This window comes from Eschrichtius robustus, chromosome 11 (genome assembly GCF_028021215.1).
Source record: "Eschrichtius robustus isolate mEscRob2 chromosome 11, mEscRob2.pri, whole genome shotgun sequence".
In the NCBI taxonomy this organism is placed as follows: domain Eukaryota; kingdom Metazoa; phylum Chordata; class Mammalia; order Artiodactyla; family Eschrichtiidae; genus Eschrichtius; species Eschrichtius robustus.
Genome location: NC_090834.1, coordinates 91,253,587 through 91,280,553, shown reverse-complemented (window position 1 = coordinate 91,280,553; position 26,967 = coordinate 91,253,587). Strand labels below are relative to the sequence as shown.

The 26,967-nt window shown below is 37.3% G+C and overlaps 1 protein-coding gene and 1 non-coding gene across 7 annotated transcripts in view; one reads left to right on the top strand and one right to left on the bottom strand.

Moving 5' to 3' along the window:
• IFTAP (intraflagellar transport associated protein) overlaps nt 1–26,935 on the bottom strand; it is a 57,697-nt gene extending 30,762 nt beyond the window's left edge. For 2 of the 6 annotated variants that reach the window (XM_068555209.1, XM_068555212.1), the window contains exons 1-2: nt 26,814–26,935; nt 10,640–10,794 (exon numbers count right to left, since the gene is read on the bottom strand). In XM_068555209.1, the coding sequence (XP_068411310.1) occupies nt 10,640–10,781 (142 nt within the window). In that variant the 5' untranslated portion in view covers nt 10,782–10,794; nt 26,814–26,935. Of the gene's footprint in view, nt 1–10,639; nt 10,795–23,567; nt 23,585–26,476; nt 26,495–26,813 lie in introns of those variants that run through there. The other 4 variants (XM_068555207.1, XM_068555208.1, XM_068555211.1 and 1 more) reach the window with 3 other exon arrangements.
• LOC137772769 (U6 spliceosomal RNA) lies at nt 330–437 on the top strand. Its single transcript, XR_011075572.1, has one exon. It is a non-coding gene; the product is annotated as a U6 spliceosomal RNA (small nuclear RNA).
• Nucleotides 26,936–26,967: the final 32 nt, after the last annotated feature.

The following is a 26,967-nucleotide window of genomic DNA, read 5'->3' as shown; positions in this document are numbered from 1 at the left end:
CAGAAAAGTTACCAAAAGCACAAAATTATTGGAGGGGCATTTCCTAAAAGTACATGCAACACGATGCCTTCATAGCCCATGTGGTCTCCCAAGTCTCTTGCCTGCGCACTCGCTAATGGCAAAATACTCAGATACTCTTCTGGCAACAGTAGAAGTAGACAGATTTCCCTGTGATTGGGTAACTTTGGCCTGCAGACACATGCACTATAATCCTTCAGACTTGGGACAGAATATATGCTGAACCAAAGCCCACCCTAAAATTCTGTATGCTATTATATCCTAGCCTCTGTATCAGAGATTAGCAAGATCAAAGTAAAACCATTCCTGTAGTGCTTTGCTTTGGTAACACAGATACTAAAATTGGAACAATACAGAGAAGATTAGCACGGCCCTTGCACAAACATGTCGCACAAATGGGTGAAGTGTTCCATATTTTTTGGAACTAGAGATTATCATACTAAGCGAAGTGAGTCAGAAAGAGAAAGACAAATACCATACGATATCACTTACATGTGGAATCTAAAATATGGCACAAAGGAACCTATCTATGAAACAGAAACAGGCTCACAGACATAGAGAACAGACTTGTGGTTGCCAAGGGGGAGTGGGGTGGGAAAGGGATGGACTGGGAGTTTGGAGTAGTAGATACAAATGATTACATTTAGAATGGATAAACAACAAGGTCCTACTGTAGAGCACAGGGAACTATGCTCAATATCCTGGGATAAACCATAATGGAAAAGAATATTAAAAGAACGTATATATGTGTATAACTGAGTCACTTTGCTGTATAGCAGAAATTAACACAACATTGTAAATCAACTATATTTCAATTAAAAAATCATTCCTGTAACATGTCATGCTTTTTCACTGTCAAAGTATCTTTTAAATAATATAAAATGATAACATTAAACTAAAGTTATATTTAAAGTAAAATAATTGTTCTTACACTTTGGGTGAAGAGTGTGGACAATTTCATGAAAGCTATGGAACTTAATCCTAGAGAAATACTATATATACAAAAGCACAGAATTTTGATGAATTCATCCATCTTCCCATGCCCCTCCTTAATCTCATTTAGGGTGCTTCTCAAAGCTGGTCTGAAAGTCAAGCTTCCTGGGCTGCACACTAGAACTAGTAATTCAGAATTGGGGGATTGATCCCCAGGAAGCTGCATTTTAATAAGCATCTCCCAGGTGATCTTTGCATATACTCAAGGTAAGAGCCCCAAGTAAAGATTCTGTGGAGCAGAATCTAAAAATTTAGAACTAAAAAGAAGTTTCTGATACCTCATCTTTGTCAAAACACATAAATACCTTTGCCTGAAGGTTATGTGTAGACATATTATTTAGTCCATCCACCAGAGGCCAGTGTAGGATTATTCCCTGCATTGTATAGTGTTACACTATACAATACACACTATACATAGATACTACACAATACATACTATACATAATTGGTTTTAACTACTTCAAGGAAGAGGTGTGGAAAACTATACTGAAATATATAAAATTTTATAAAAATATAAAATACTGTAGACAGTATTTTACATTTTTTATATTGTATAATCAAGATTTCTTTAATATTTAACCTTGATGCTCCTCTTTTAAATAATAAATAGTCCCCATAGTCATAACACTTGAGTAAATCTTCAAAACTTATCAAGTATCTTCATGTATATTTCATCTGATTCTCTGCATAACTACGAGACACCAAGCAGACAGAATTATCCCTGATTTATAGATTCAGAGAGAGTAAGTGGCAGGACTGCAGTCTCAAAGAGTTAATAAATGCCTGGACCAGGTCTTCTGCATCCTACATTAGAATAGCATCCTTTCCATTACACTGGTCCTGCCCACAACAAAATAAGAAATATAAGGGCAGTATACTAAATTCTTCATAAAACTAAATTCCTCCAACCTAAGAAATTTCCCTTCACCTTGAGATCATGCCCTACTGCCTGCCTACACAAAGATGCATCTACTCAAGACAACCTCTTTTATTCATATAGCTTGGAGAAAGCTGGAGTAATTTTTTTCTGTCTCCTTTATAAATAAATGCTTCCTAGAAGTTTTCAAACTTTATGAGGTAGAATAACCTCTTCTATATAAATCTGTAATAATATAGGACTCATACATTGGCATATGAGAGCAATGCAAGAACAGACTTAAATTATACATGTCTTTCACACTCCCTCATTTTTTTCAGAGTGCTCCAAGACATCCCTTGAATACAAAAAAAGCTTGAAGTAAAAAAAAGAAGAAAAAGTCTCTAAATCCGCTGTTCTAAGCATTCTTATTGCTCTTTTCTTAACTCATATTAAGTGTTTATTCAATCTAAAATTGAGACTCGAAAACCAAAGGCAATATTCTGGATACTGTTTTATGCATTGCCTTACCAATCAATCAACCTGTAACTGTACGTAGTCTACAAACATATAGATTGCTATTGTGCCTTCACACATCTAGAGCATTTGGAACACCCAGCACACAGAAATAAATAAGAACAACATATTTCTGTCTCATTCATCTTGTATTCCCAGATTCTAGCTCAATGCCTGAATTATAGCAGGAATACAGTCAATACAGAAATGATCTCAACATTAGCAAGAACTGGATTGATACTACAATTAGGGACTAAGCCCAATACCCAGAAATTAGATGACTGGCTATAAGTCACACAAAGTCTAATTTGGAGAAGGTGGAAAAAAAGAGAAAATGGTACTTGATTCACAATCCCTTTTTTCTAATCAGGTATTCACACACTACAAAAACTAATACAAAGGCAGGCTAAGTCCGGAAAGAACATGAAAATGGTACAATGGTTCCTCACTGTGCTAAGGGAGCAATGGGCTGCAGAGTAAGCTAACTAGTGTTCACTTCGATCTATCCCACCTGGAATGAATCCAAATAGCAAGAAGAAAAAGACACAAAAAATTCTCATACTAGACTGACTGTGGTTGGATTTTCATATAAGGAAGATATGAGTTTGGTTAAAATAAAGTTTCCTGTTTGTATCCCTTTGGGTTTAGCTGACCATTTCAAAGAAAATATTATTGTTCTATGGCTGAAAGAACATTTTGCTAAAACCATCCAGATGTGAATATGTACCCATTCACTGAATCAAAGGACACAGTCTCATGACCACCTCAGTTTGAAGTCCAGTAATTTACTCTTTTCCATCGAGTATAACAACATATTGACAATAAGTAAAAATTAAAGAAAAATGCATATGAAACAAATGCGCATGCACTTAATATTGTTTAAATTGGCTACTTAAAGGTTGATAGTAACCATCTTAAAAGTTTCTTTGGCTACCAGTAATTCTTTTTTCTTTTCTTTTTTTTTTTTTAATTTTATTTATTTATTTATTTATGGCTGTGTTGGGTCTTCATTTCTGTGCGAGGGCTTTGTCCAGTTGTGGCAAGCGGGTGCCACTCTTCATCGCGGTGCGCGGGCCTCTCACTATCACGGACTCTCTTGTTGCGGAGCACAGGCTCCAGACGCGCAGGCTCCGTAATTGTGGCTCACGGGCCTAGTTGCTCCGCGGCATGTGGGATCTTCCCAGACCAGGGCTCAAACCCGTGTCCCCTGCACCGGCAGGCAGATTCTCAACCACTGTGCCACCAGGGAAGCCCTACCAGTAATTCTTTGCTTGTGTTTTGGAAAAGTTCAAAATTCCATTTGCCTAAGAAAGTTCACCTCTCTAATTTATATGTACATATAAAATATACTATATAATATATATGTATATGTGTGTGTATTGAAAAGTTATACAGAGAGAAATAAAATGATTCATTTATTTGGACATAAGTCAAATTTAAAACTTCACATAATATCTTATGTGTGTTTTACTGAGAAAACACACTAGAAAAGATATTTATTGCAAGAAAATATGTGTTAGAAACACTGCCGAAAATAAATGTAATGATTGTAATTCAAAATGTTGTAAATACTTAAATACTTTTTCTTTCCTTATCCAATTACACCTAGACTACAGCAGAGAAAACAAATGACTATCTATGGACCAAATATTCATGTGTAAAATGAATACGAATTGTAACAACTGCGGCTGAAGATTTATGGTAATATCTCTAAAACAAAATGGCTTGATCAGCTCAAAATCCATCATAATTTGAGAGGGGGAAATTTCCTTCTGCAACTGAACCAGCAGTTTTCTGTGTTTCATAATTTGTCAATTTGTTCCCTAAGTGAAGTGATTTAGTGATGACAAAAGAAATAGAGAAACAAATGAAAATTGTTTAATGACAGTTTGCAGATGGTCCCCCAAAGAGAAAGAACAGGTTAAACAGCTGGTGATGCTTCTTCCATAGGACTCTGCTATAAAGTAGTTGACTTCATCCAATACTTTTTTCTCCTTCAGTGTTCTATGTGATATTTGATGTTATGCTGTGATAAATAAGTCACATACAGATAGCTACTAAATGTATGATCAGTATAAAACCATGAGCTTTTTTTCTTCTCCTTTTAGTCCTTTCAGCAATACCAAAAAAAAAAAAAAATCAATCAATCAATCAATAACTGCTTCCTTATTCTCTCCCCTGGGATGCCAGGTTAATTAGGTGGGTTTTTTTTTTTTTAAATTGCCTAGTTGCTTTTATTACCAAGTCCTCATATGATGCCTTCTACAAATTTCTCTTGAATTTAACATCCCAGTGGTCTATGTCTTAAGTTAAAGCAAGTTTACTGCTACTTGCTGTGCTATTTTCAATAGTGCACTTTACTGTTAAACTCACATTTGCAAAAGTGCTTCCCAAGTTGCCTTTTTTTCTTAATGTGGCTAATGTAAAAAAGGAAACAGAAAGACACTGCAAATGGCCTGTGAACTAAAAACACCACTCAATATTCAGTAGGGAATTAAATGACTGATAACAACAGCGCAGAAAATGTGGCTTAAGTGCCACCTGGAAGCATAAAGCTGGTCAGTTCGTTTCCAACTTCCGCTGGCAGGCAATCTGCCAGGTGCAAGGGTGTCAAAACAATGCTAAGCCTGCCGGTCTCTATCTAATACTCGACACAAAACAACTGCAAAAGGCTTCACAGCGAGGATTATTTTTTGTTGTTGTGTTTTCTTTATGAGAGAAAGCTGTTTTTATGCTCTACTGAAATTCCTTTTCTGCTCTGAAATTGGTAAGAGGGCCAGCTGCTTTCTCTATTTTTCTCTGGGGTATTTTTCTACAGCAGATTTTAAATTCATTCTTCAGATGGGGAAAAGACTCTTCGTCCCACTTTGGAAGTTTAAAGATGCATTTCTAACGTTCTAATTCAAAATAGCTTTGGGGACCAAAATGATATGTCAACTTCGGAAACATGCTGTTTTATGTGCTGTCACCAGTTTCATTTTTAATTACATTTTTCAGAAGTTGTCAAGTGTGAGTGGTGATATTCCTTTGGCTGAACTGACAACTCAAAATTTATCAGTCCAGAAGTGTAAACCCAGTCCCAGCCCAAGATCCTGAGCTCTTGACAGAACATACACTCATTAAGGGAAAAAATAAAAGGCTCCTGAAATGAGAACTTTGAACAAGTCACTTGGCCTCGGTGGGCCTCAGGATCTCCAGGCAAAACACTTGTGACTCATCTTTGTTTCTTTTCCCTAATCCTCTGTCAGTCACCTGTTACCAAGTACTGTCACTCTCACTTGCATTGGCCCTATTTTCCTTTCCATTTCCTCCTCCACGGCCCTAGTGGAGTCCGCTGCAACCGTATATGCATTTCTGCTCAGCCTCCTAGCTAAGCCAGTCTCCCTGACTCTAGCTGCTTCTCTCCTTCTTTGCCTCTATTTTTCAAAATCACTTGCAGTGTGTGTGTGTGTGTGTGTGTTGAAATTCTACTATGGTTCCCAGTTAGCTAGTATATCAAATCCAAACTCGGGGCATCATGACATCAGGGCATCCTTTCGCGGGCTCTTCTTCCTGTGCCTAGCCACTAACTGTGGATGTTCTTTAGGGTTGGTCTGAGGCCCTCCTATCTGTGTTTCTGACATCCTTCGTTCTCTTATTTTCTTTTTGTTTCATTTATTCAACAAATATGTATTAAGCATTGATTTATTCTACATTACCAGACACTGCTTTAGACACTAGAATAATAATGGTGAACAAAACCCCCAAGCAATCAGCCATCATGGAGCTTACACTCTGGAGAAGTACAGAGTGTAAGCGTTTTGGGGTAGCACATCCATTCCTATGGCTCACGTTATCCACATGCCCGTGAATCCCAGACCTTGAGAACTGCCCGATGCTGTATGGAAGGCAGAAAAGCAACATGGTTCAGGGTACGGGCTCTGGAGCCACAATGACTAGGCCCATAATCCAATGCCATCACTAACTAGTTACACGACCTTAGGCAATTCTGTTAGGGCTGCCATAACAAAATACCACAGGCAAGGTGGCTGAAACAACACAAATTTATTTTCCCACACTTCTGGAGGCTAGAAGTCCGAGATCAAGGTGTAGGCAGGTCTGGTTTCTCCTGAGGCCCCTCACCTTAGCTTGCAAATGGCTGCCTTCTCGCTGTGTCCTCCTGTGGTGTTTTCTCTGTGGACAGGCATCCCTGGTGTCTCTTCTTATGAGGACACCAGTCATACCGAATTAGGACCCCACCTTTATGACCTCATTTAATCTTAATTACCTCTTAAAAGGCTCTGTCTCCAAATACAGTTGCCTTACTGGTTAGGGCTGCAACAGATAAATTTTGAAGGGACACAATTTAGTCCATAATAGCAATTTACTTAACCTTAAGCCTTGGTTTCCTCATCTGTAAGTTGAGAATAATAAAAATAATAAAAATTAAAATGTAAAAAAGAAATTCACTAGGTAATTACAAAGATTGAGATGACCCAGGTAAAGTGCTAAGCATAATACCTAGTACTTAACAAATGTTAGCTGCTTATCAATAAGAGAAGGTCAAACTCTCTCATGATTATTAAGATTATTAAAACCTAAGAAAAACTGAAACCTATTCAGAGGTTTTGAAACTAAGAGTTTGGGACAATCAAAGACTAGACCACCACCAGGTTATAAAGCCACAGGCATAGCCATTTGTCCAGAACATTCAGACACACAATGTTCTAAGGGGGAATTTAATTCAAATATTAACAAGTGTGAAGGGAGAAAGGGAGACTGAGATGACAGGATTTATTTTTTCAAATATATGTTGAAAGAACAATAAAATGCTAAAAGCATGAAGTATTGAAAGTGAAATGAGAATGGCATAAAGAAAACAAGAAACAAAATTACACATCAAAATCAGAAACAAGATCTTTGATTTTGACAGAAGAAAATAGGTTAAAGTAGATAAATATGGCAGTTGAGTAAAAAGCTATTATTATGTGGTAATATAGAAACTGGTAAATCTGGATCCTAGGGTGTGGTAATACAGAAACTGGTAAATCTGGATCCTAGGTATTTTAAGAATGAAATGAGAGAATGAAATACAAAGTCCTATTTAAGAGTTAATCATAAAATCACAGTAGATTCATTTCAATTTCCAAAGCATTTTAAGCTGAAGTTGGTAAAATTGGCTACCTTAATGGAAATTAATCATTTAACCTGAAGCACAAAATCATAACAATAATGGTATGTGTGTGTGTGTACGTGTGTGTATGTGTGTGTGTGAGACTATGAGTGCTTGAGAACACAAACTATATCTTAATTGTTTTTGAATCCTTAGCATCTAAAACAAGAAACTCAGATTATAACAAGACACACAGAGGATTACTGAATGAATAAATGAATGAATGCATGAACAGAAAATCAAGTATAATTATTTATATCTGTGTTTTTGTAACCTAAAAAAAGATGGAAACATAACAGATAAGGAGGAAGAAGCATTTTTTCCTTTAGACAAATAGTCTAGTATAAATTAACTATATTCACAAAGAAACTGAAATACCAAAGATTGAAAGTCAGCCTCTTATCATTATCCACAGTAATGTCAAAAATATAATGTCTTCACTGATAATGAACAAAACCAAAATCTGCATGCTGATTTTCGAATACAAATCTTAAACTCGGTCTTACTTTCTTGAACTGATGACACTAAATTAAGAATTCAATTATAAATGTCTGCTTAAAACTAATACATAATATGTCTCTTTAAACATTCTGACAAGACACTGGAGTTATCATCAACTATGCGCTGTGATTATTAAAACCAGAGCTGCTTTTTAAAAAAACTGCAAAACATGGTCAACATAAATGTACTGCAGTTACAGTTATGGTACAATATTAACAGTTTCCAACTGTTTTCCACCAAGCATCTGAAGCAGTAATGTGAATTTCTTCAATAAGGTTACAGTTTAATTTTTTCCAGGGAAATATTTTTAATAGGATTACTGACCCCTTTAACACTCTTGGAAAGAAGATGAATCCCATAAACATTCTGGCATATAACTATTATAAAAATAAATAGAACAGTCAATCAGTGGAAATGGTAATGTACTTGAGATACTAAACTTACTAAAGAAATGTACATAAGTATATGTGGTGATGGCCAGTTTAACACAGAAAAGATTCCACTACATATCAGCAAAACAACCAAATACACTAAGACAAATGAAGGGCTGGAAAGAAGGAGAAAACTTTGAAGAAACAGCTTTCATGTCTTCCGTCAAACAGAACTAACAAAAAGAACACATTGACTGATCAATTCTGCTGGCTATCATTCAACTCTTAGGCCTGACCCTAAGTACTCTTTGGTTTTGCAGAAGGTATTTAAATGTTTCTGGGGGAAAAAAGGACACTTACTGATTTAAGACATATTTTTCCACTCACAAATCTTTGCTGTAGGAGGAATTTTTTCAGGTCATTAGTTTATAATGTGAACTGGCGCCTAGGGACATTTTGAAAGGGAAAAAACTAGTGTGCTTGGAGATGCAGTTTATATGACTTGTGTCATCATTTATTTCAGCTCAGTTTGGGGCCTAAAACTGAACTCAAAATGAAGTCACCACATCTGAAACAGTTTCTCTCAGCATGGAATGAGCATACAGAAATTTGAAAAAAGAATAGACCCCTTATCCCAAAAACAAAAACAGCATAACCTCCTTAAAATATCCAAGTCCTTGCAAGAAGTTCTTAGTCTTTCAGAGTACAAAAATAAAGTCAGCCTTCTGAATAAATTTCCGAAATAATTTGGATTATCAAAATGCCACTGGCATACCAAAATGCATTAATTCTGCCAGTTTTACCCTTGTTCCCATACCCTACCCCAGCCAGTCATACTGCCATGTTTGGCTCTGGAAAACATGGAACTAAATCATTAGGCTCAGAGAAAGCAAGCATCTTCCTAAATCCATGTGCATAGATTGAAAGATGATTTGTCCATCATCAAGATTAATTTGATCCACGTATCATGCCAAAATAGATCATTCACAGCCCAAGTTAACAAGAATTTCCTAAATTCTCTATTTCCCTTAAGTGTAAACAAAATAGATAATGATATTCCCACTACCTAGCACAATAAAAGAATCAGGTTGGAATCACTTTTCCTTTTCTTCATTATAACTACCCTTCTTTTACATTTCTTAAGGACACATGAACTATGACTTCAAATCATGAAGTCAGGTATCCTGAGATTGTCATGACCAGATGCACACTGGACTCCGCTTAAGAGCTGAGTCAACAGTCTCCCGAATGTGGATCCCATGACCCAGAAAGGACCAAGGCTGAGAGCAAGAACTCAATGCCTACGGGAGCCACTTAAGGGAAGGAAGCAGGCAGGGTATACACAGGTTTTTCGAGTGTGTGAGAGCCAGAGAGTGTGTCCAACGAGGGAGGTCACATGGCAAGGGCTCCTGAACTCCAGCTGATATTGCCATCAGGGAAATAAGAGGTAACCGACCTTCTCACTTAATCAGCAAAAAAAAGCAAATCAAGATCTTTATGTAAAATTTCCAACTTTTAACTATTGGCTCAATAAAACAACAATACTGCATGAGGCAACCAAACACATCACGAGAAACACACAGCACGGGTTTGGCCCTTAGGGTTTTAGTTATCACTCCGGTCTAAAAGGTTGTTTCCATTCTACAGAAAACATAGCGTCATCATCATCACAACAACAACAACAACAATAATACTAATACCTAGCCTTCATTAAGCATGTATGTGCTAGCCACTATGCTAACAGTTTCACATGGATTATCTCAAATAACCTTCATCAACCTTTAAGGTACTACTATTATCCCCTCTTTACTCAATGACCTCCCCCCAAGGCAGAAAGTGGCTATGGCAGAATCCAAAAGTGTGCAGTGTACAAAAAACATCCTACACTATGCTAGATTTCTTCAATGTTTTCAATACGCTTTTAAAAACCTCCACTTTTTGCACTTGTGTTTCTTCAAAAATAAAACGAAGGGATTATACTAAATGACTTCTCAAGTCCTCTTCAGTTCTCAAATTCAATGGCTCTGACTCCATAATACAACTCTTGATTGGATAAAAATGTTAGTATTTACATGCATCAGTTGCAAACGCCCTGATGAGAATTACCTGATCAAAGAGATAGAATGAATGAATGCTCATTCAATAGTCTTTCTGAAAAAGACAGCAAAGACATAAAACTATAATAAAATTCATTGTCTCAGCTGCTATAGAAAGTTTACGTCTCCATTTTACCTTTTGAAAGATGAGTGAAAGTGCTCAGAAATTCTTCATATGTTTGCTCGTGACAATTAACAAACTTATCCAAGACTTCTTCAATATGCCGATCTTCATCCATCACCTCCAATTCTGGTATCTGGCAGGCATTCCTATTCATGAAGCCACTTTATCTGTAAGACAAAGAAAAACATGAGCTACAGAGAGTTGTACAGTACCAGCCTCTCCTAAAAATACTCCAGATGTGTAGGTAGAAGAATTCCAAGGCCCTAAAAGGACAAATCAAGGTAGTTAGTAGAGCAATAAACCCTAGTTCAAGAGACCAGAGTTTTATTCCTATCTCAACTGCTGAACTGTTAACTATCACAATTTTATTTTTGCTTCAGTTCCTCATTTCCATCCTCTTAATTCACAGGAATATCATCACACAGTTACACAATTAGAAACCCAAAATCTGTCAAGGTAAGGTGAACTTCAAAGAATATGTCAAACAACCACCCTTCCAATGACAACAATAGTGGCTAATATTTATTAGTTCCTTTTGAGCACTTATTAGGTAACAGGTGCTGTTCTGAGCACTTTTATGTTAACTTCATAAAAATTCTAGCTCAGATCACAGAGCCAGTAGGCAGAAGTGTCAGTTCTAGAAGTGTGATCCTAGAACCCATGTCCTTAAGTACTTCACTATGTTTCTCTAACCATTGCATGACACACACACCCCCCTCCATACTACTGCACTATTGCTGCCAAACAGCTGACTTGTCTGTACTTTAACACATCCAGACACTGGAAACTCTGAATGTTCCAAAGAAGCCTTTGGACAGCTCTATTAAAGCCTCCTTCTAAGACTGAGCCTAAATCTGTCTCCCTGTACCCTACCCCAACTGGTCCCGAGTCCCTGGATGGGACTGAATAATTTCAATCCTTTTTATCCGTGATATCCTTTCAAATATTTGAACAAGCCTATACTGTCCTTTCTCAATCTTCTCATTTCATTCACTTAATTTCTTTTTCAAAACCCAGTTCAGAATTCAGTTTCTCTTTGAAAGCTTTAGCTTCCCATCTCCCATCATCACAGGAAGAGCAAATCATAATTTCTGTGCTGCCTCTCTATACTGTGTCTACTGTTCCACTTATCACATTGTATTGTAAATAGCTGTATACATTTGTGTCCTCTATTAGACTTAGAGCCCGTGAAAGGCAGGGTCCATGTCTTTTCATAACTCAGGAGGTGGCATAGAGCTGGCAGTCCATCAATCTTAAGCTAAAATTACGCATTTGAGCAGGTACTATAGTCAGATATTGCTAGAAGCTGGCAAGAGACTCAACTAAACCTGCCCAATCACTATATCTGTACCTTGTATGACATGGCTTTGGGTCCTTTCACCCTTCTGATCAATCTACCTAGAAAAGATTTCACACTGCCTGCATCCCTTTAAAATATGCCATCCAGAAATGAAGACAAGACTCCAGATATGGTCTGAAGACAGTGAGATTTGACTAACTCTCACATTCTAAATGTTACACTCCTGCTTTATACCTGAAGATCACGTTCACATGCTAGTGGCCCCTTCACATTGTCAGCTCATTGACTGCTTCGCTAACTAAATGCTTGTCAGCTAAGACACAATGCCTCAATCCCTGAGGAGTTTGAACTTTGTTTTTAGTTGTGATATTTCATCTTGTTAAATTCCATTCATTCTGTGTGAAATATGATTCTTACACGGCTTTGAGAAAAATGACTATCTATAGAAAGCAGAAGAATAATGACAGCCTAAGCACCCAGTGTAATTCATGGGGGATAATAAAAAGGAGGGGTTCTCTGATACTGTATAGACACCATGGTTCTTCTATTTTTCCAAAACAAGAGTGAAAATCTGGTGTCTGTTATTAACTTTATTTATTTGGTATTTACCAAAAAGCTCAGAAAAAATAATAGTAAAACAAAAATGTATTCGTAAGATAATACCCAAAGTCACCTAGTGGCAAGACCTGACCTGAATTAATATGAAAGTGTTTATGACTTTTATTTATTCTATTTAAATAGTATAACTATTCATATGCTTCCCTGAAAAAATACTAATGGGCTTGCTTTTGAGGTGCTTTCCTGATCCCACTGGAGATTTTCTGTAATATGTGGCATTTGCCCTGATTACCTTTCTAAACTCCAAAAACTTCTGAATACTGAAAGACATCTGACCCCAAGGGTTTTAAACTGGAATTGCGAAGCTACGAGAGCCTCCCAAGATTGCTATGAGGATTAGATGAATATACATGGGGCCTCAAGAAATGTCAGCCGTGATGATGATGATGATGATAATGGATCAGTCTTAGTACTCTGTCCTTTGTCTACATGAAGACATGTTTTGACTGCGACCCCTTTGACTCTGAAGGTACTAATATTACCCAAAGATCAATCAAGAGAATTCGTGATACATTACAACCCTAGATAAAACATGGTATTGTATAAGTCCAAGTGAAAATAAAAAGTGTAGCTATGTGCCAACCCCAAATGAAAGAAACTGTTTCAAGCTATTTGTACCTGAAAATTAGATATAGGAAAAAGCACCAGTTACAGTGTATGCAAATTTACCTATAATACTGCCAGGCTTCAGCAATCCATAGTTTAATATATTATGCTTGCAGTTGCTAGATAATAAATAATGATAAGTTCAAAGGTGGCTATTATTTTACTATCAGTAGGACATGTACTTAATTACAAAAATGTCTGCTCTTCCAGAAGTGCATCCCAGCAAGATTCCAACACTGTATTATATCAATCTCTTTCTCAAGGCTTCTCAGGTAATCTACTTCTACAGGCAAAATATCAAACAGAAGCAGCCAGGTTGTATTTTATATTGCTGTAAATGCCTTCTCATGGATGCTTTAAGGGTGATAATAGAAATTTCTTTAAACTTCCTTTGCAGTTCTCAGATTGGTGTATTTTGAGTATTTAGCCTTAACACATCTCAGTTTTACTAAAAGGCAAACAATCAACAGGCTGTACACAGCACAAATTCAAAATCTTTCAGTGCCTTTAATTTTATTCATGTGGTTACCAGAATACAGGAGAGGTTGTTTTTACTGACTTTTTAAAGACTTTTGGAAAATCCAGTTTTACAAGCTGTCATTGTTTAGAGAGTTTAACAGATACCCACCTTCAAATTTAGAACTTTCCTTATCTATAAAAATATAAATAACCTCATGTTAAAAGTCCCCAGAGACTGACAGAGCAGATAATCATTTACCAGACAGTCAAGTGGTTTATGCAAATCTTAGTGGTTTTCTAGAAGGAAGCAATGCTTTTTCAGTTACCATTCACATTAGTTTGTGTTTTTACCATAAAGTATTTTTCTAAAAGAGAAAAAGGAAGAGAGAGAGAGACATATACTTGGATAACAGGATTCTTTGTTTTGGTTTGGTGTTTTGTTTTAAGGCTTAAATCTCCACATAAAAGACCCAGAGCATATTGTGATAACTAAATGTATAACAACGCCCACTGGTAAATCAGAAGTAACACTTTCACAGTCACAGCACCCAGCAGGAACCACTGGGAGGATGTATTGCTCTGCTTGGACTACTGAGCTTCACAGGGAGACCACAAGCTTCCTTAGGAGCACGGGTCTCTTCTTACTGAGTCACTGGGAGCTAGCAAGAAAGTCACATAACCTTCCTGGACTCCCCTTTCCTACTAACAAATAATGAAACTAATGACCACTCACACTCAAGCCGGTTAGTGTCACCTGCTCTCTGAAAGGACATGTAACTAGATGAGGCTGGTACTGAACCCAAGTTTGACTGCTCACTGCTGGAAAGACCAATACTTGAGAGACAAGTGTTGGTGAAAACGGAAAAGCTGCTTTATTCAGGAGCTTATGCCATGGCGGTAATTCCCCACTGTCAACCCTTCATTCCATTGCTATGGAATAGCAGCCAGGGTCTGTGTTTTGTAACTTTTTCTAGGAGAGAGCAAAAGCAATGGTTGCAACATTGTATTATATACTCAGAGCCTTCAGTGAATGGTTTAGGAGTTTCAGTTTTTAATTGATCCTCCCCTGTCATCAAGTTCAGGTCCACTTGGGGCCAGCTGGTTGAACCCACAGAACATTATCTCGACAGTTTGGGGTCATAAATCAAGACATTGGTTTAAGATAACAATTATGAAAAAAATTAAGTTGGGCTTGTTCTTCCTTTGTTTGTACATTCCCTCACTTCCCTAGTTAGCAGCTGTTTGAATCTGCTCTTTGGAACTCAGGGAAGATCTGGGAGACTAGAGCCTTTTTACAAACAAGAGGCAGGCAGAGGACATGGGGTGGGGAGGGGGGTGTCTGTCCCAGGAAGGTCCTTGTGAAGGGTACCTGCTCCTTTACAGACATTATTATAAAATTTGGTATGTGGAATTATCACCATTGCTGTAGCATATCTTTGATGCTTATCTTCAGATCCCTGCTTCATGCGACTTAGCTAAACAAAACACAACTGTCAGAGACGAGAGTGATAAGCCTTAAGAAACAAGTCACCCTGAGCTAGTGTCCTCTCAAAATACATAACCTGCTTTCTAACAGCACAGAAAGGTGTATGCCTGCAAAAAGGTTTGTTTGTGTTTTTTTAAATTGTGAGGTTTACCACTGATGCTTGAAAGTAATAAATAATAACACATTTTTAAAGAGCTGTGCAGGGGCCATCAAAGCCCACATTCTCAAATTCTCATAGTTCTTCTCAATAAGAAGCTCCTGCTGTGTGAAATGTAAAATGGGATATTTTAAAAAGAATTCACCTAGCCTGAGGAATGAAACCATCAACCTTGATACTTCAAAGGCTAGGTCTCTTTTTATACTTTGGAAAATGGACAAATCTCAAGAGGCCAAACTACACTGTAAGGGTATAGATTTATTGACATGATAGAAGAGACCCAGTGTGAACTGATGGCTTCTGCCTTGACTGAACAACAACTATTTTGCATCCTATAATATCTTTTATGTCGTTTAGATCATATTAAGGAGTACGAAATCAAATGACAGAAATTGCCAAAGATTCTCAGAGTTGAGAGAAATCTAAAGGTCACCTAGTCCAATCACAGAGAACAAATAAAGGAATCTGGAAAAGAAACTGTAAGTGAGGTTTTTGTCAATTAATGACTCTATTGATGAGCAGTATCATGTGGTTCTCGTATCACAAACAGTAATGAGATGCTCTTGATTATGATTTTTAAGGCATACACGAAGTCATCAGGAACTTAAACAAAAAGCAGCAATCTCACCCTGGCTGGATGTATCCATGCATCTGACTACAACCACATTCTGTACCCCAATAACATACAAAACATCTTGAGACAAAGCACACACACACACAGACACATATGCATATATACCATTGTTTTAGACATCTACCAGTAGGAACAAGAAAACAAAGGAAAAGAGGAAGGCATAAATACAAAACACCTTACAAAACAGAAAAGGATCTAAACTCCTTTACAGTTTATCAGGATGAGATAAAGACATACATTCTAGCATCTAAGAATACACAGCATTCCAATTTATAAGCTTCTCCCAACAAGCCTTTTCTAATACGTTAAAAAGCATGGAATTCTCCATTATCACCGAAAAAGTTGACAGTATAAGCCTCTGGACTTCCATATATACTCTCCTAGGTACAAGCCTCTGCAGTGAATATTATGGAAAGCATTTGTGGGAGGCAGGAGAGGCTTAGGGCTGAATGTTGATTACAAAGCTTTAGAAGACAGAAGTTGTGTATTGGCATCTGTGCAGAGGTCTCAGAAGTACACATGTCTTTGTTTTACTTTTTCCTTGACAAAAGATCTCACCTTAAGGAAAAGAGAAAGAGAAGACACCCAGTAAAAGTTTACCAAGAAATGTTGGAACTCAGGCGTGTTGATTGTTTTCCTCTTGCAGAAAGCTCTGGAGGATGGGAATAATACTAATCTATAAAATTACATGTTTAAGCAGAAACTTTCCTCTTGAAAAATTTGCTTCCCTTTCCTGATCATCCATCCAAGTTACTGCAATGGGGTTTCTTGAGGCTATCATTCATTAAGCCCTGTTGTTCATCAGCAGATTGTATAAAATCAATTTTATTTCCCCAAAATATACTCTTCCTCCAAGCTGTTTAAGTCAATCCAGAAACATCTACATTGACTCACTGAGGCAGGTCAACTATTAGACTGTTTTCAACTACACAGTTACTAATTCCATTAAACAAAAATGCAAACAGTTAAGCATTCAGAACTGCCTCTCCCCGCTCACTCCCTATTGTTTTTTTAAAAAGCAAATTACCTGTGGACATGGAAGCTGAAGGATATACCCATAAGACAAATTTCAGAAAATCCATTGTTTTTGAAAGCAGAAAGATACCTTTTCACTACCATTTTTTGTTTCTTAATTTGCTTTTCTGAAAAATTTAAGTCATGTGTAATCACAAGTCAATACCCTACCTTCACCCCCTAACAAAACTCCTACAAGCATATTAACTGAACTCTAGACTAGTACATTTTATCAAGAAAAATGTACAATACACATATTTCAATCTTATTCAAAACTGATCTCCTAGCCTCAGAAATGTGATCAACTACCTCAGTGAGTTACAGACAATAACAGTGAGTTTTTCAGTGAACATTTTTTCAAGGCCCCTGATAAAGCTGTGAATCCATAAGGCAGTAGAGTTTCTAAGTTAACTTTAGAGCTCTATAATCATGCAGTAAGATTTCGATCATAAAAGATTTATTAGCTCAATTGTAATCCCACCTTCCCATGGGACGCAATGTCCCATTATTGCTCATTTTATATGTACTGCATAACTACTGTGGCACAAAGGCATCTACTCTTAATTAAAATCATCCCTTTTTCTCCAGCTCCAGAGCCTGTCGGCCACATGCACGGTGCACAGCACTTTCACAAAACCAGAAAGCCTGCTTTAAAGCAACACCTGCACAGCTAGTTAGGAGCAGGTGTAGACCAACCAAACTAAATCAACTCTGCTTTTAGGAATTCATTTCCAAGTGTTTTGAAATGCCAGATCTTGCAAATAAAATTGACCTTTTCATTTGACATTCTCTTAAAAGAAATAAGATTTTAAAATGTATTTCTCAGCTGTTTTTGATTCTAAATTCCTATGACCGTGGAATAATAAATGGGCCTTAAGAAGTAATACAGTGCTTCCCTAGCTTCCAATTTCTCTCAACATTTTATTTGCAACTTTGCCTTGATGTACACCACATAACATACACACACACCAAGATAAAAACAATTTCTTTTTGCCATCATGGTTTCTATACTCAAAGGTAGAAATTAACATACACAAATTCCCTCCTTCTCTAAGAATAAAAATTTTAAGTGCATTTTCTTTCTAGTACAACATTGTAAAACACCTCTGAAATTTTGCTCCATTTTATTTTACAACTAAGTGTCCACTTTAAATCATGGAACATTCTGGTCAGGTGGCTGTATTTAATTCATTACTTTAAATAAAAAAATGACAAAAAAAAATATGACAAGTCACTTGTCACATTCTTCTCTTGACAATCCATCATACTAACTGTAGATTGCTTCCTTCTATACGTTTCCTTTTCCTTCCTCTTTTCTCCTCTTGGCTAGTTTCAGTTGTGGCTTCTATCATGGGATTCATTCAACAGACCAAACATCTCCCTTTCCCACACTATTTACATTATTTCCTGAAAAATCAGCCACTTATTAAAAAAGTAAAAATTGTCTATGCCTATTTGAATGCTATGAAAAGCTGCCACTGACCTCATTTCAAACACTTGCTAACCCATTGAGCAACAATGTCATTTAAGTTTTTTCTCCATTTATAAGATGGGGATGGAAATGCTTGAGAGGTCACTGCATTTCTTAAGAAACACTGTCATGAGTTCACAAAACTGTGCTCCTCCCCTGCCCACCTCAACCCACCATGTACACACACCCCTGCAGCTATGTTACCCTTTCAAGTTATTTAACTTTTCTGGCCTTAAGCAGTTTGAATGTAGGTATAAGGGGACTGGACTTGAAGTTGTCTTCCATCTCTGACGTTCTATTTTTCTCCAATTATGCTTCCTTTTCATTCAATTACTATGTCAGTATATCCCATTACTAAGTTTTTTATCTCCTCTGTGGAATAAAAATTATTCTACTCTGTAATGACACTGACTTGTATTCTTTAATTGTCCACTGTCTTTGGATTTAAGGCACGAGAAATCCATATATTTCGGTAGGAATTTGACTCTGCCCCTATAATTGTGATTTCTTGGTGAACTTTTAAGAACTTTTAAGAAAGGGTGAGCATAGGAAGAATGTAAAACATGTTTATCCACAATCAAAAATTTGCTTCATCCTACTATCATGCGTGTTCCTTAAGGGCAAGAGCTGAGTCCGTGATTTTTTTTCCTAATTCTCCGCATGACTCTATACATAGTGGATACTCAATAAATATTGTTCATGACTTCACATTTAGTTTCTATTCTGAGGACTTTGGTAGACTGGGGGCTCTGAAGGAGATCACTGCGAGTCTAATGCTCTCCTAATGTGTGGCAAGGGCTCAGGGTTTAAAAATCCATTTCCAAATATGTTGCTAATTTCCAGTCTCTTTAGGAGACAACTAACCCATTTAGCAAAAAACTGCTTGTTTTCTGGTGTTAGCAGAATGCAAAGGCTAAAACACTTACCTAAACCTACCCCTGGTTTCTAGGTTGCACTTCTTACTTTATATTTACTGTGGAGATAACCAATATGTCAATTTTATGAGAGCTGTCACTGATGCTGGAATTTCAAGTGCCATAATCATTATACAACACCATAAATAGGTTAGAGAAATAACCCAATACTCTTTTGCAGACAAAGAAAAAAAAAAAAATCATCATGGAAGTAACAGAAGAGATGATGACACTTTTTTAAGGAATGGACCAACATTCCAAATGACAAGAATCAGCCAAACAACTGAGCTACTTGTCAGTTTTTTAAAAGTCAACCCTGAAAATATATCCTAAAATTTGGCAAAAAATGAAAATCTTCACTTACACAAATATATTTATGGCACCATCATCATTACACAAGATCTACTGAGTACACTCTGTATAACAGTTTATATCCATTAATCTTCCCAGTAAGGCAGGTATTGTCCCTGTTTTAGAGATAAGGAAATTGAAGGTCAAAAAGGCCATTCAGCTAGTAAGTGGCAGAACTAAGACTCAACTCCAAATCTGTCTACCTCTGATCCCTGCATTCTATCATCTAAGCCACATAAAACCTGATTAAATGACCAACAATACTGAATGGTCAGATATATTTACTTAATGGAATTTTAGGCAACTAGTAAAAATTTTGGAATAAAATATACATTTCATAGTATATATGAAATAATGTTACATTAAAAAGATAAAACAAAATTTAAATACATTCTTATCATAACTAAGTAAAAATATATATACATTTGGATAAAAATTAGAATAGAGCACAAAGAAATGAAAAGTTTTATAGTCGGGAAATGGGCTTAATAAATGGTATACATTTTTCTTGATGTAACTGTTTTTAATGAATTGTTTAAAATTAGGTCAGCTACAGTAATCAAGACAGTGTGGTATCGGTGAAAGAATATACAAATAGATCAATGGAACAGAATAGAGAACCCAGAAATAGACCTACGTAAGTACAGCTAACTGATCTTTGACCAAGGAGCAAAGGCAATACAATGGAACAAAGTCTTTTCAACAAAGGGTTCTGGAACAACTGGACATCCACATGCAAAAACAGGAATCTAGACACAGACTTTATACCCTTCACAAGAATTAACTCAGAGTGGATCACAGACCTAAGTGTTAACAACAAAAATTATAAAACTCCTAGAAGATAACATAGAAGAAAACCTAGATCACCTTGGGTATGGCAATGAGTTTTTAGACATAACAATAAAGGCGCGATCCATGAAGGAAATAACTGATAAGCTGAACTTCATCAAAATTAAAAACTTATGCTCTCCAAAAGACACTAATCAGGACTTCCCTGGTGGCACAGTGGTTAAGAATCTGCCTGCCAATTCAGGGGACACGGGTTCGATCCCTGGTCCGGGAAGATCCCACATGCGACAGAGCAACTAAGCCTGTGCACCACAACTCCTGAGCCTGTGCTCTACAGCCCATGAGCCACAACTACTGAAGCCCACGTGCCACAACTACTGAAGCCCGTGTGCTCTAGGGCCCGCATGCTGCAACTACTGAGCCTGTGTGCTGCAACTGCTGAAGCCTGCGCACCTAGAGCCCGTGCTCCACAACAAGAGAAACCACCACAAAGAGAAGCCTGCTACAACAAACAGTAGCCCCCGCTCACCGCAACTAGAGAAAGCCCGTGCTCAGCAATGAAGACCCAACGCGGCCGAATAAATAAATAAATAAAACTATAAAAAAATAAAATAACAAAAGACACTGACAAGAGAATGAAAAGAAAAGCCACAGGATAGGAGAGAATACTTGCAAAAGACACATCTGGTAAAGAACCGTTATCCAAAATATACATAGAACTCTTAAAATACAATAATAAGAAGACAAACAACTTGATTAAAAAATGGACCAAACGCCTTACTAGACACCTCACTAAAGAAGACATAGAGATGACAAATAAGCAAATGAAAAGATGCTCCACATCATATGTCATTAGGAAAATGAAAATTAAAACAAGATAACTACTACACACCTATTAGAATGGCCAAAATCCAGAACACTGACAACACCAACTGCTGGCTAGGATGTACAACAACATGAACTCTCATTCATCAGTGGTGGTTATGCAAAATCACACGGCCACTTTGGAAGACAGTTTGGCGGTTTCTAACACAACTAAACATACTCTTACCATATGAATTATCAATAGTGCTCCTTGGTATTTACCCAAAGGAGTTGAAAACTTATGTCCACACAAAAACCTGCACATGGATGTTTGCAGCAGCTTTATTCATAATTGCCAAAACCTGAAAGCAACCAAGATGTCCTTCAGTAGGAAAATACAATAGATAAACTGTGGAATATCCAGACAATGGAATATTATTCAGAGCTAAAAAGAAATGAGCTATCAAGTCATAAAAAGACTAGGAGGAAACTTAAATGTATATTACTAAGTGAAAGAAGCCAATCTGAAAACTATATGACATTCTGGAGTATGCAAAACTATGGAAACAGTAAAAAGATCAGTGGTTACCATGGATTGAGGGGAGGGAGCAACAAACAGGTGGAGCACAGAAAATTTTTAGGGCAGTGAAATTATTCTGCATGATACTATAATAGTAGATACGTGCCATTATACACTTGTCCAAACCCATCGAATGTACATCACCAAGAGTGAATGTTAATGTAACTTTGAGTGATAATAATGTGTCAATGTAGGTTCATCGATTGTAACAAATGTACCTCTGGTGGGAGATGTTGGTAATGAGGGAGGCTATGAGTGAGCGGGGGGCACGAGGTATACGGGAACTCTCTGTACCTTCCACACCATTTTACTGCGAACCTAAAACTGCTCTAAAAACTTAGGTCTATTTTAAAAAATTAAGTCAGCTTTTTCATCTGTTCTCAACCCTTCGGTTTATTCTTCCTTTGATTATGAAACTTTGGAGTGGGAATGGGGAGGCTACTATCATAGTTTTTAAGACCACGGTGGAATATTTTCCTGGGCTGAGCACTTCAAAGACATTATCTCATTTAGTCTTTTTGCAACAATCTTTTGATGTAAATATTTCTATCCCCATTTCAGAGATGGGGAAAAAAGAGGCTTAAGGATTAAGATGACTCCACCTGGAAAATGGCAAAGCTGGCAGAGAAAACCAGGTCAGCTTGACTCTAAAGCCCATTTTCTTAATCATTCCACTATACAATATTACACAGCAGTTCCCTGATACAAAGTTGGTGGTAGGCCTCCCATAATCAGAACTCCTTCTAAGCCTTGCATTAAAGAAAATGAGACCATTGAGGAGCAATTCACGGTCAAAATAACTGACATTAGTATTAGTAGTCTCTGCTTTAGGAAAAGTAATTTCCCATTTGAATCATGATAGTATTTTTTAAATCATGTTAATTATTTAAACATTAAATATTAATGTTTAAATAATAAACATTATTATTAATGTTTAATTATATAAACATTATATTATTAATGTTTATTAAATGTTTAAATAATAAACATTTAATAAACATATTAAACATTCTAAAACGTTTTTAATAAATCAGGATTTTACCAGTTTTTTGGTTTTTTTTTTTTTGGTCTTTACAGTTAATAGTAGATTGTTTCCACTGTTCACCAGTAAGGAAACAGTTAAATCTTGAGGGTACACCCTAGTTGGATATCTCCCTTAACTGTCTAAAGAAAAAAAAAAGGTCACAGTCAGTTACTCCCGTTAGATCAGTGTTCACTGGAACATCTGTAGGCACACATACATACTCTCTTTACCGTCATCCTTCTGCAGGCCACGGTCAGAGAGAGCAGTCAGTGACTCTTCCCCAAGTGCTGACATTTAACACCTGGTTTAGCGGCAAAGATTCAGAGAGGGGTGAGCAGTGCCCCTGGCCTTCAGGTAGGTCCAATAACTTCATTTCTACCAGAGCTAAGATACGGGAGCCTACGTTTGTCAACTTTAAGGGAAAGGTGCCCCCCTTCAGCAGTATGTTAGTTCCAGGTGGATTGGGTGTCTAGATGGGGAAGGGATGATGTAGAATTTGGAAAGAGAGGGGCTTTCTGGTCTCAGGCTGCTGCAAGGATTTTATTCCTGTGGTATCAGTGTTGAAATTTTAATCTTAATGCATAAATGCTTCTCTGGCATAAGTGTCAGAAGGAAGACCTAATCCTGGTTTTACTGCCAGCAAAAAAATCAAACAACGTATACCTCAAACCTGATAAACCGTGCAAGATAGTGTTAATTCGAACACTAAACGACTGCAGTTACATGAGGTTACCTGCTATTTTGGAGCAATCAGGAAAACGGGCAACACTGATCAGCAAGATTTAATGCTTCCGAGTACAGTAGCTTTCTTTGGAAGGAAAAAAGTGTCAGTTCAGACACAGGAAACTACAAACCCAGACCTTACACCATTAGCCCTCTTTTGATTCTCAACTATGCCCTAGCTTCACAGTGAATAAATGAAAATCTCCCTGCTGAGGAATGTTAGCATGGGGTTGGGAGACTTGTATAAATTTATTGGTCCTATACTTCTGACCTTTAAAAAGAATCTTTAATGTGTTGACTTTGAAACTTCTTTCAGTCAAAGAACAGTGTCATTTTTTTCAAAATCTGCCTGTGTTTATCTGGTCTATTTAAAGAAAACCACTTCAGTAGATTATTTTAGTTCTAGTGTCACCTTTTAAAAACTCATTTAAAAACCAAGATGTGATGAATAGAGTCATAGTAAAACTGTGGAAAATATACTATAGTCTATTCCTGTGAAGACATATTTAAGTTAGCAAAGCAAAATTGCAAAAACGAAACAAGTATGGAATAATGTGAAAACACTTTCAATGTTCTTGTTCATTCTTTAAATACATAAGTCATCTGGCCATAGTTTAAAATGAATAATCTAAAAATTAAATACACAGATTCTTGAACTGTGTTACATGAAGAGGTAATTCATCTTAACAGTAATCAACTTTACCACTATTTTTAGGGCCCTGAAATTATGAGGTGAGCCAAATAGCAGGGCACCAAAGGGAGAACAGGTCAGAAATCTTTGGGGACCCAAAATAAGCTACAAAAAGGGGTAGTATTCCTTATGTCTTGCCCAAGAAAATATTTCTGTTTAATCTACAATAACCGTGTTTTCACTTATGAGAAGCCAAAATCCCTATGAACTTTAAAATGAAGCCAATAGGTTACAATGAAAACTTCTTAATTTTCCATTTAAAAGCAAATGTTCTTGTTGTATGGTCACCCCTTGGGATCTGGGACCCATTACCTCTGTAGAGCTTGCTTTCTATCCCAATAATGGTCTTCACAGGTGTTTACAACAAGCAGGCTTTGGTGCTCCCTCAGCCCAAAAGTGAGCAACTCTCTAAAAATCATCACACATCATGCTGAGTGTAATCACATATGGTTTTCCTTTACTAAACTGAGCGCCAACAATATTTCCTTTCAGTTCCTATGGAGAGCATTTTCTTAGCTGCACAGATGCCTTCTCTCATGTATACCTGGATAGGCCACGAGTAAATAAAACACTTGCCCAGGTTATTTCATAAGCAAGGCAAGTTGCTGAACCTACAAACCACCATGGTCTGAGGAAGAAAAAGGATTGCTTTCATAACCTTAGTAATAATCCTTCTCATTCACCAGTTCCTCACTTGGTTTAATAACCCACAAGATGATTATTAAAATATCACACCTTGAGGAGTCTCCCAAGTAAGCTAAACATAAGTAGAAGAGAATAATTAGCAATTAATTACACCTGATCTTCAAGGCAAACAGCCCCACCAAGATCTCATTAGACTGACCATAAACTCCACAAGGTCCAAAGAACCTTTGCAGGAGGAATAAAAATAAATTACAGCATCAATTAACATTTATTCAATACTTATTATGTGCCAGCACATATGATCACATATGTGCTATGTGATTTACATGTGTCATCCCATTTATTCTCAAAAATAACTCAATGAATAGGTACTAATATTATCCCCATTTTGCAGATAAAAAAAGAAAAGAGACAAAAAAAGATAGCTACACAGCAAATAACTTTTAGAGCCCAAATTTGGACTCAGACATTCCAACTTCAGAGTCTGCATATTTAATGAGGGGTTAGAGAAAGGGTAACAAGAAGAATGAAATATTTCCTGTTATTTAAACTGAACCCACCAGCAACTCCTCTGTTGTATATGTTTATCCAATTCTCACTAGTCTAAAAAATTATCAGTCTACACCCACTAACCAGATTCCCAGATCCTAAAGCCCTTCTAATCATCTCCAACATCATAAACATCATCTGCCACAACTGGCAGGTAACTGTGCATTAACAACCTTACTTTTTATATGTTCAAGCATAATCGTCACAGCTATGACCTACAGCGTACAAAGCCCTGTCCTAAGTGCTTTGCATGTATTAACTTACTAATCACAACTTACATCAACCTGTTAGGTAGGTAAAATTATTATTTCATTTTACAAATGAGGAAACCGAGACACAAACCGGTTAAATTACTTGCCCAAGGTCACACAGTAAGTGACAGAGCCAGGATTTGAATCCAGTCAGCCTTCAGAGTCCATACTCTTAGACACTGTTTTATACTGTTTTTGAAGCATATTAACAATTTATTCTTAAAAGTCAAGGAATCTGTGCTATTTTGTTTCCTTTAATCTTTAGTGCCTAGGACCTCACTCTGCAAACAGGGCGTGCATTTCCCATTAAGGCTCCTGACATCTCTCCAAGGTAAGTAATAATTTTTCTAAAAATTAAAATTTATCAAGCTTACTCCATCTAGTAAAATACCTGTTTTTAAAAATCATACAAATATTACATTCTGAATAATTCTGGTACCTCTTTGCTTAATGCCTGCTTACAACAGAATTACTAATTACTTCCAAGGTTCTGGGGCTGGAAAGAGAGATCTGAAATAACAGCCACTAACTCTATTTTCTTATCCAAAAAGAGGGAGGAGTGGGGGCGGGGGGAGGAAGGGAGAAGGAGAGGTGTTTAGGAAACTTCTCTGCATCCCTAAAAGAACTCTAAAAACCGGAGCAAGAGCAGCTGAGAAAACAAATGGCCTTTGGCGTGGTATCCGCTAAAGTCTCATTACTGTATTTCCATGACTAAATACAGGAGTGGTAAAAAACCATTATCAGGTAAATTCTCCCCTGCACTCCAGGTATTCAGAGACTAACCTTTCGGTTCCGCAAAATAGTCATAGCTTTTTATTCTCTGTGCCCCCGTCAAGCCCCCGCCCCATTAACCTAAGGAGACCCGGGGGTGCAATTTTGAGTCGAGCTCCAAAGCTCCAAAGAAGTCCGTGAGGACACCTGGGCCGGGAGTCTCTTCGGGCTGCGGTTTCCAGGCAACCCCGCTCTGGCCACAAGCAGCCCTGCTTCCTACTGGGTCACTTGTTAATAAGAGTCCCCAGGAGAGGCTCCAACAACACCCGGGCGGGGGTAGCCAGACGCAGCTCCCGGTGCCGCAGCGTTCCCGTAACCCGGATATTTGGTCTGAGTCAGCCATTCTCACCTCTTCTTCCCTAGTTTTACGTCTCGGCTCCCATCTAGTCACTTCGCATTATTGGCGTCTTTATTCAGACAGACTCCTCTCGCGGAGCCACAGAGACAAACTATCGTAGCCACACATCCCATAGAGAACGGATTCCTGGGAAATGTAGTTCTTT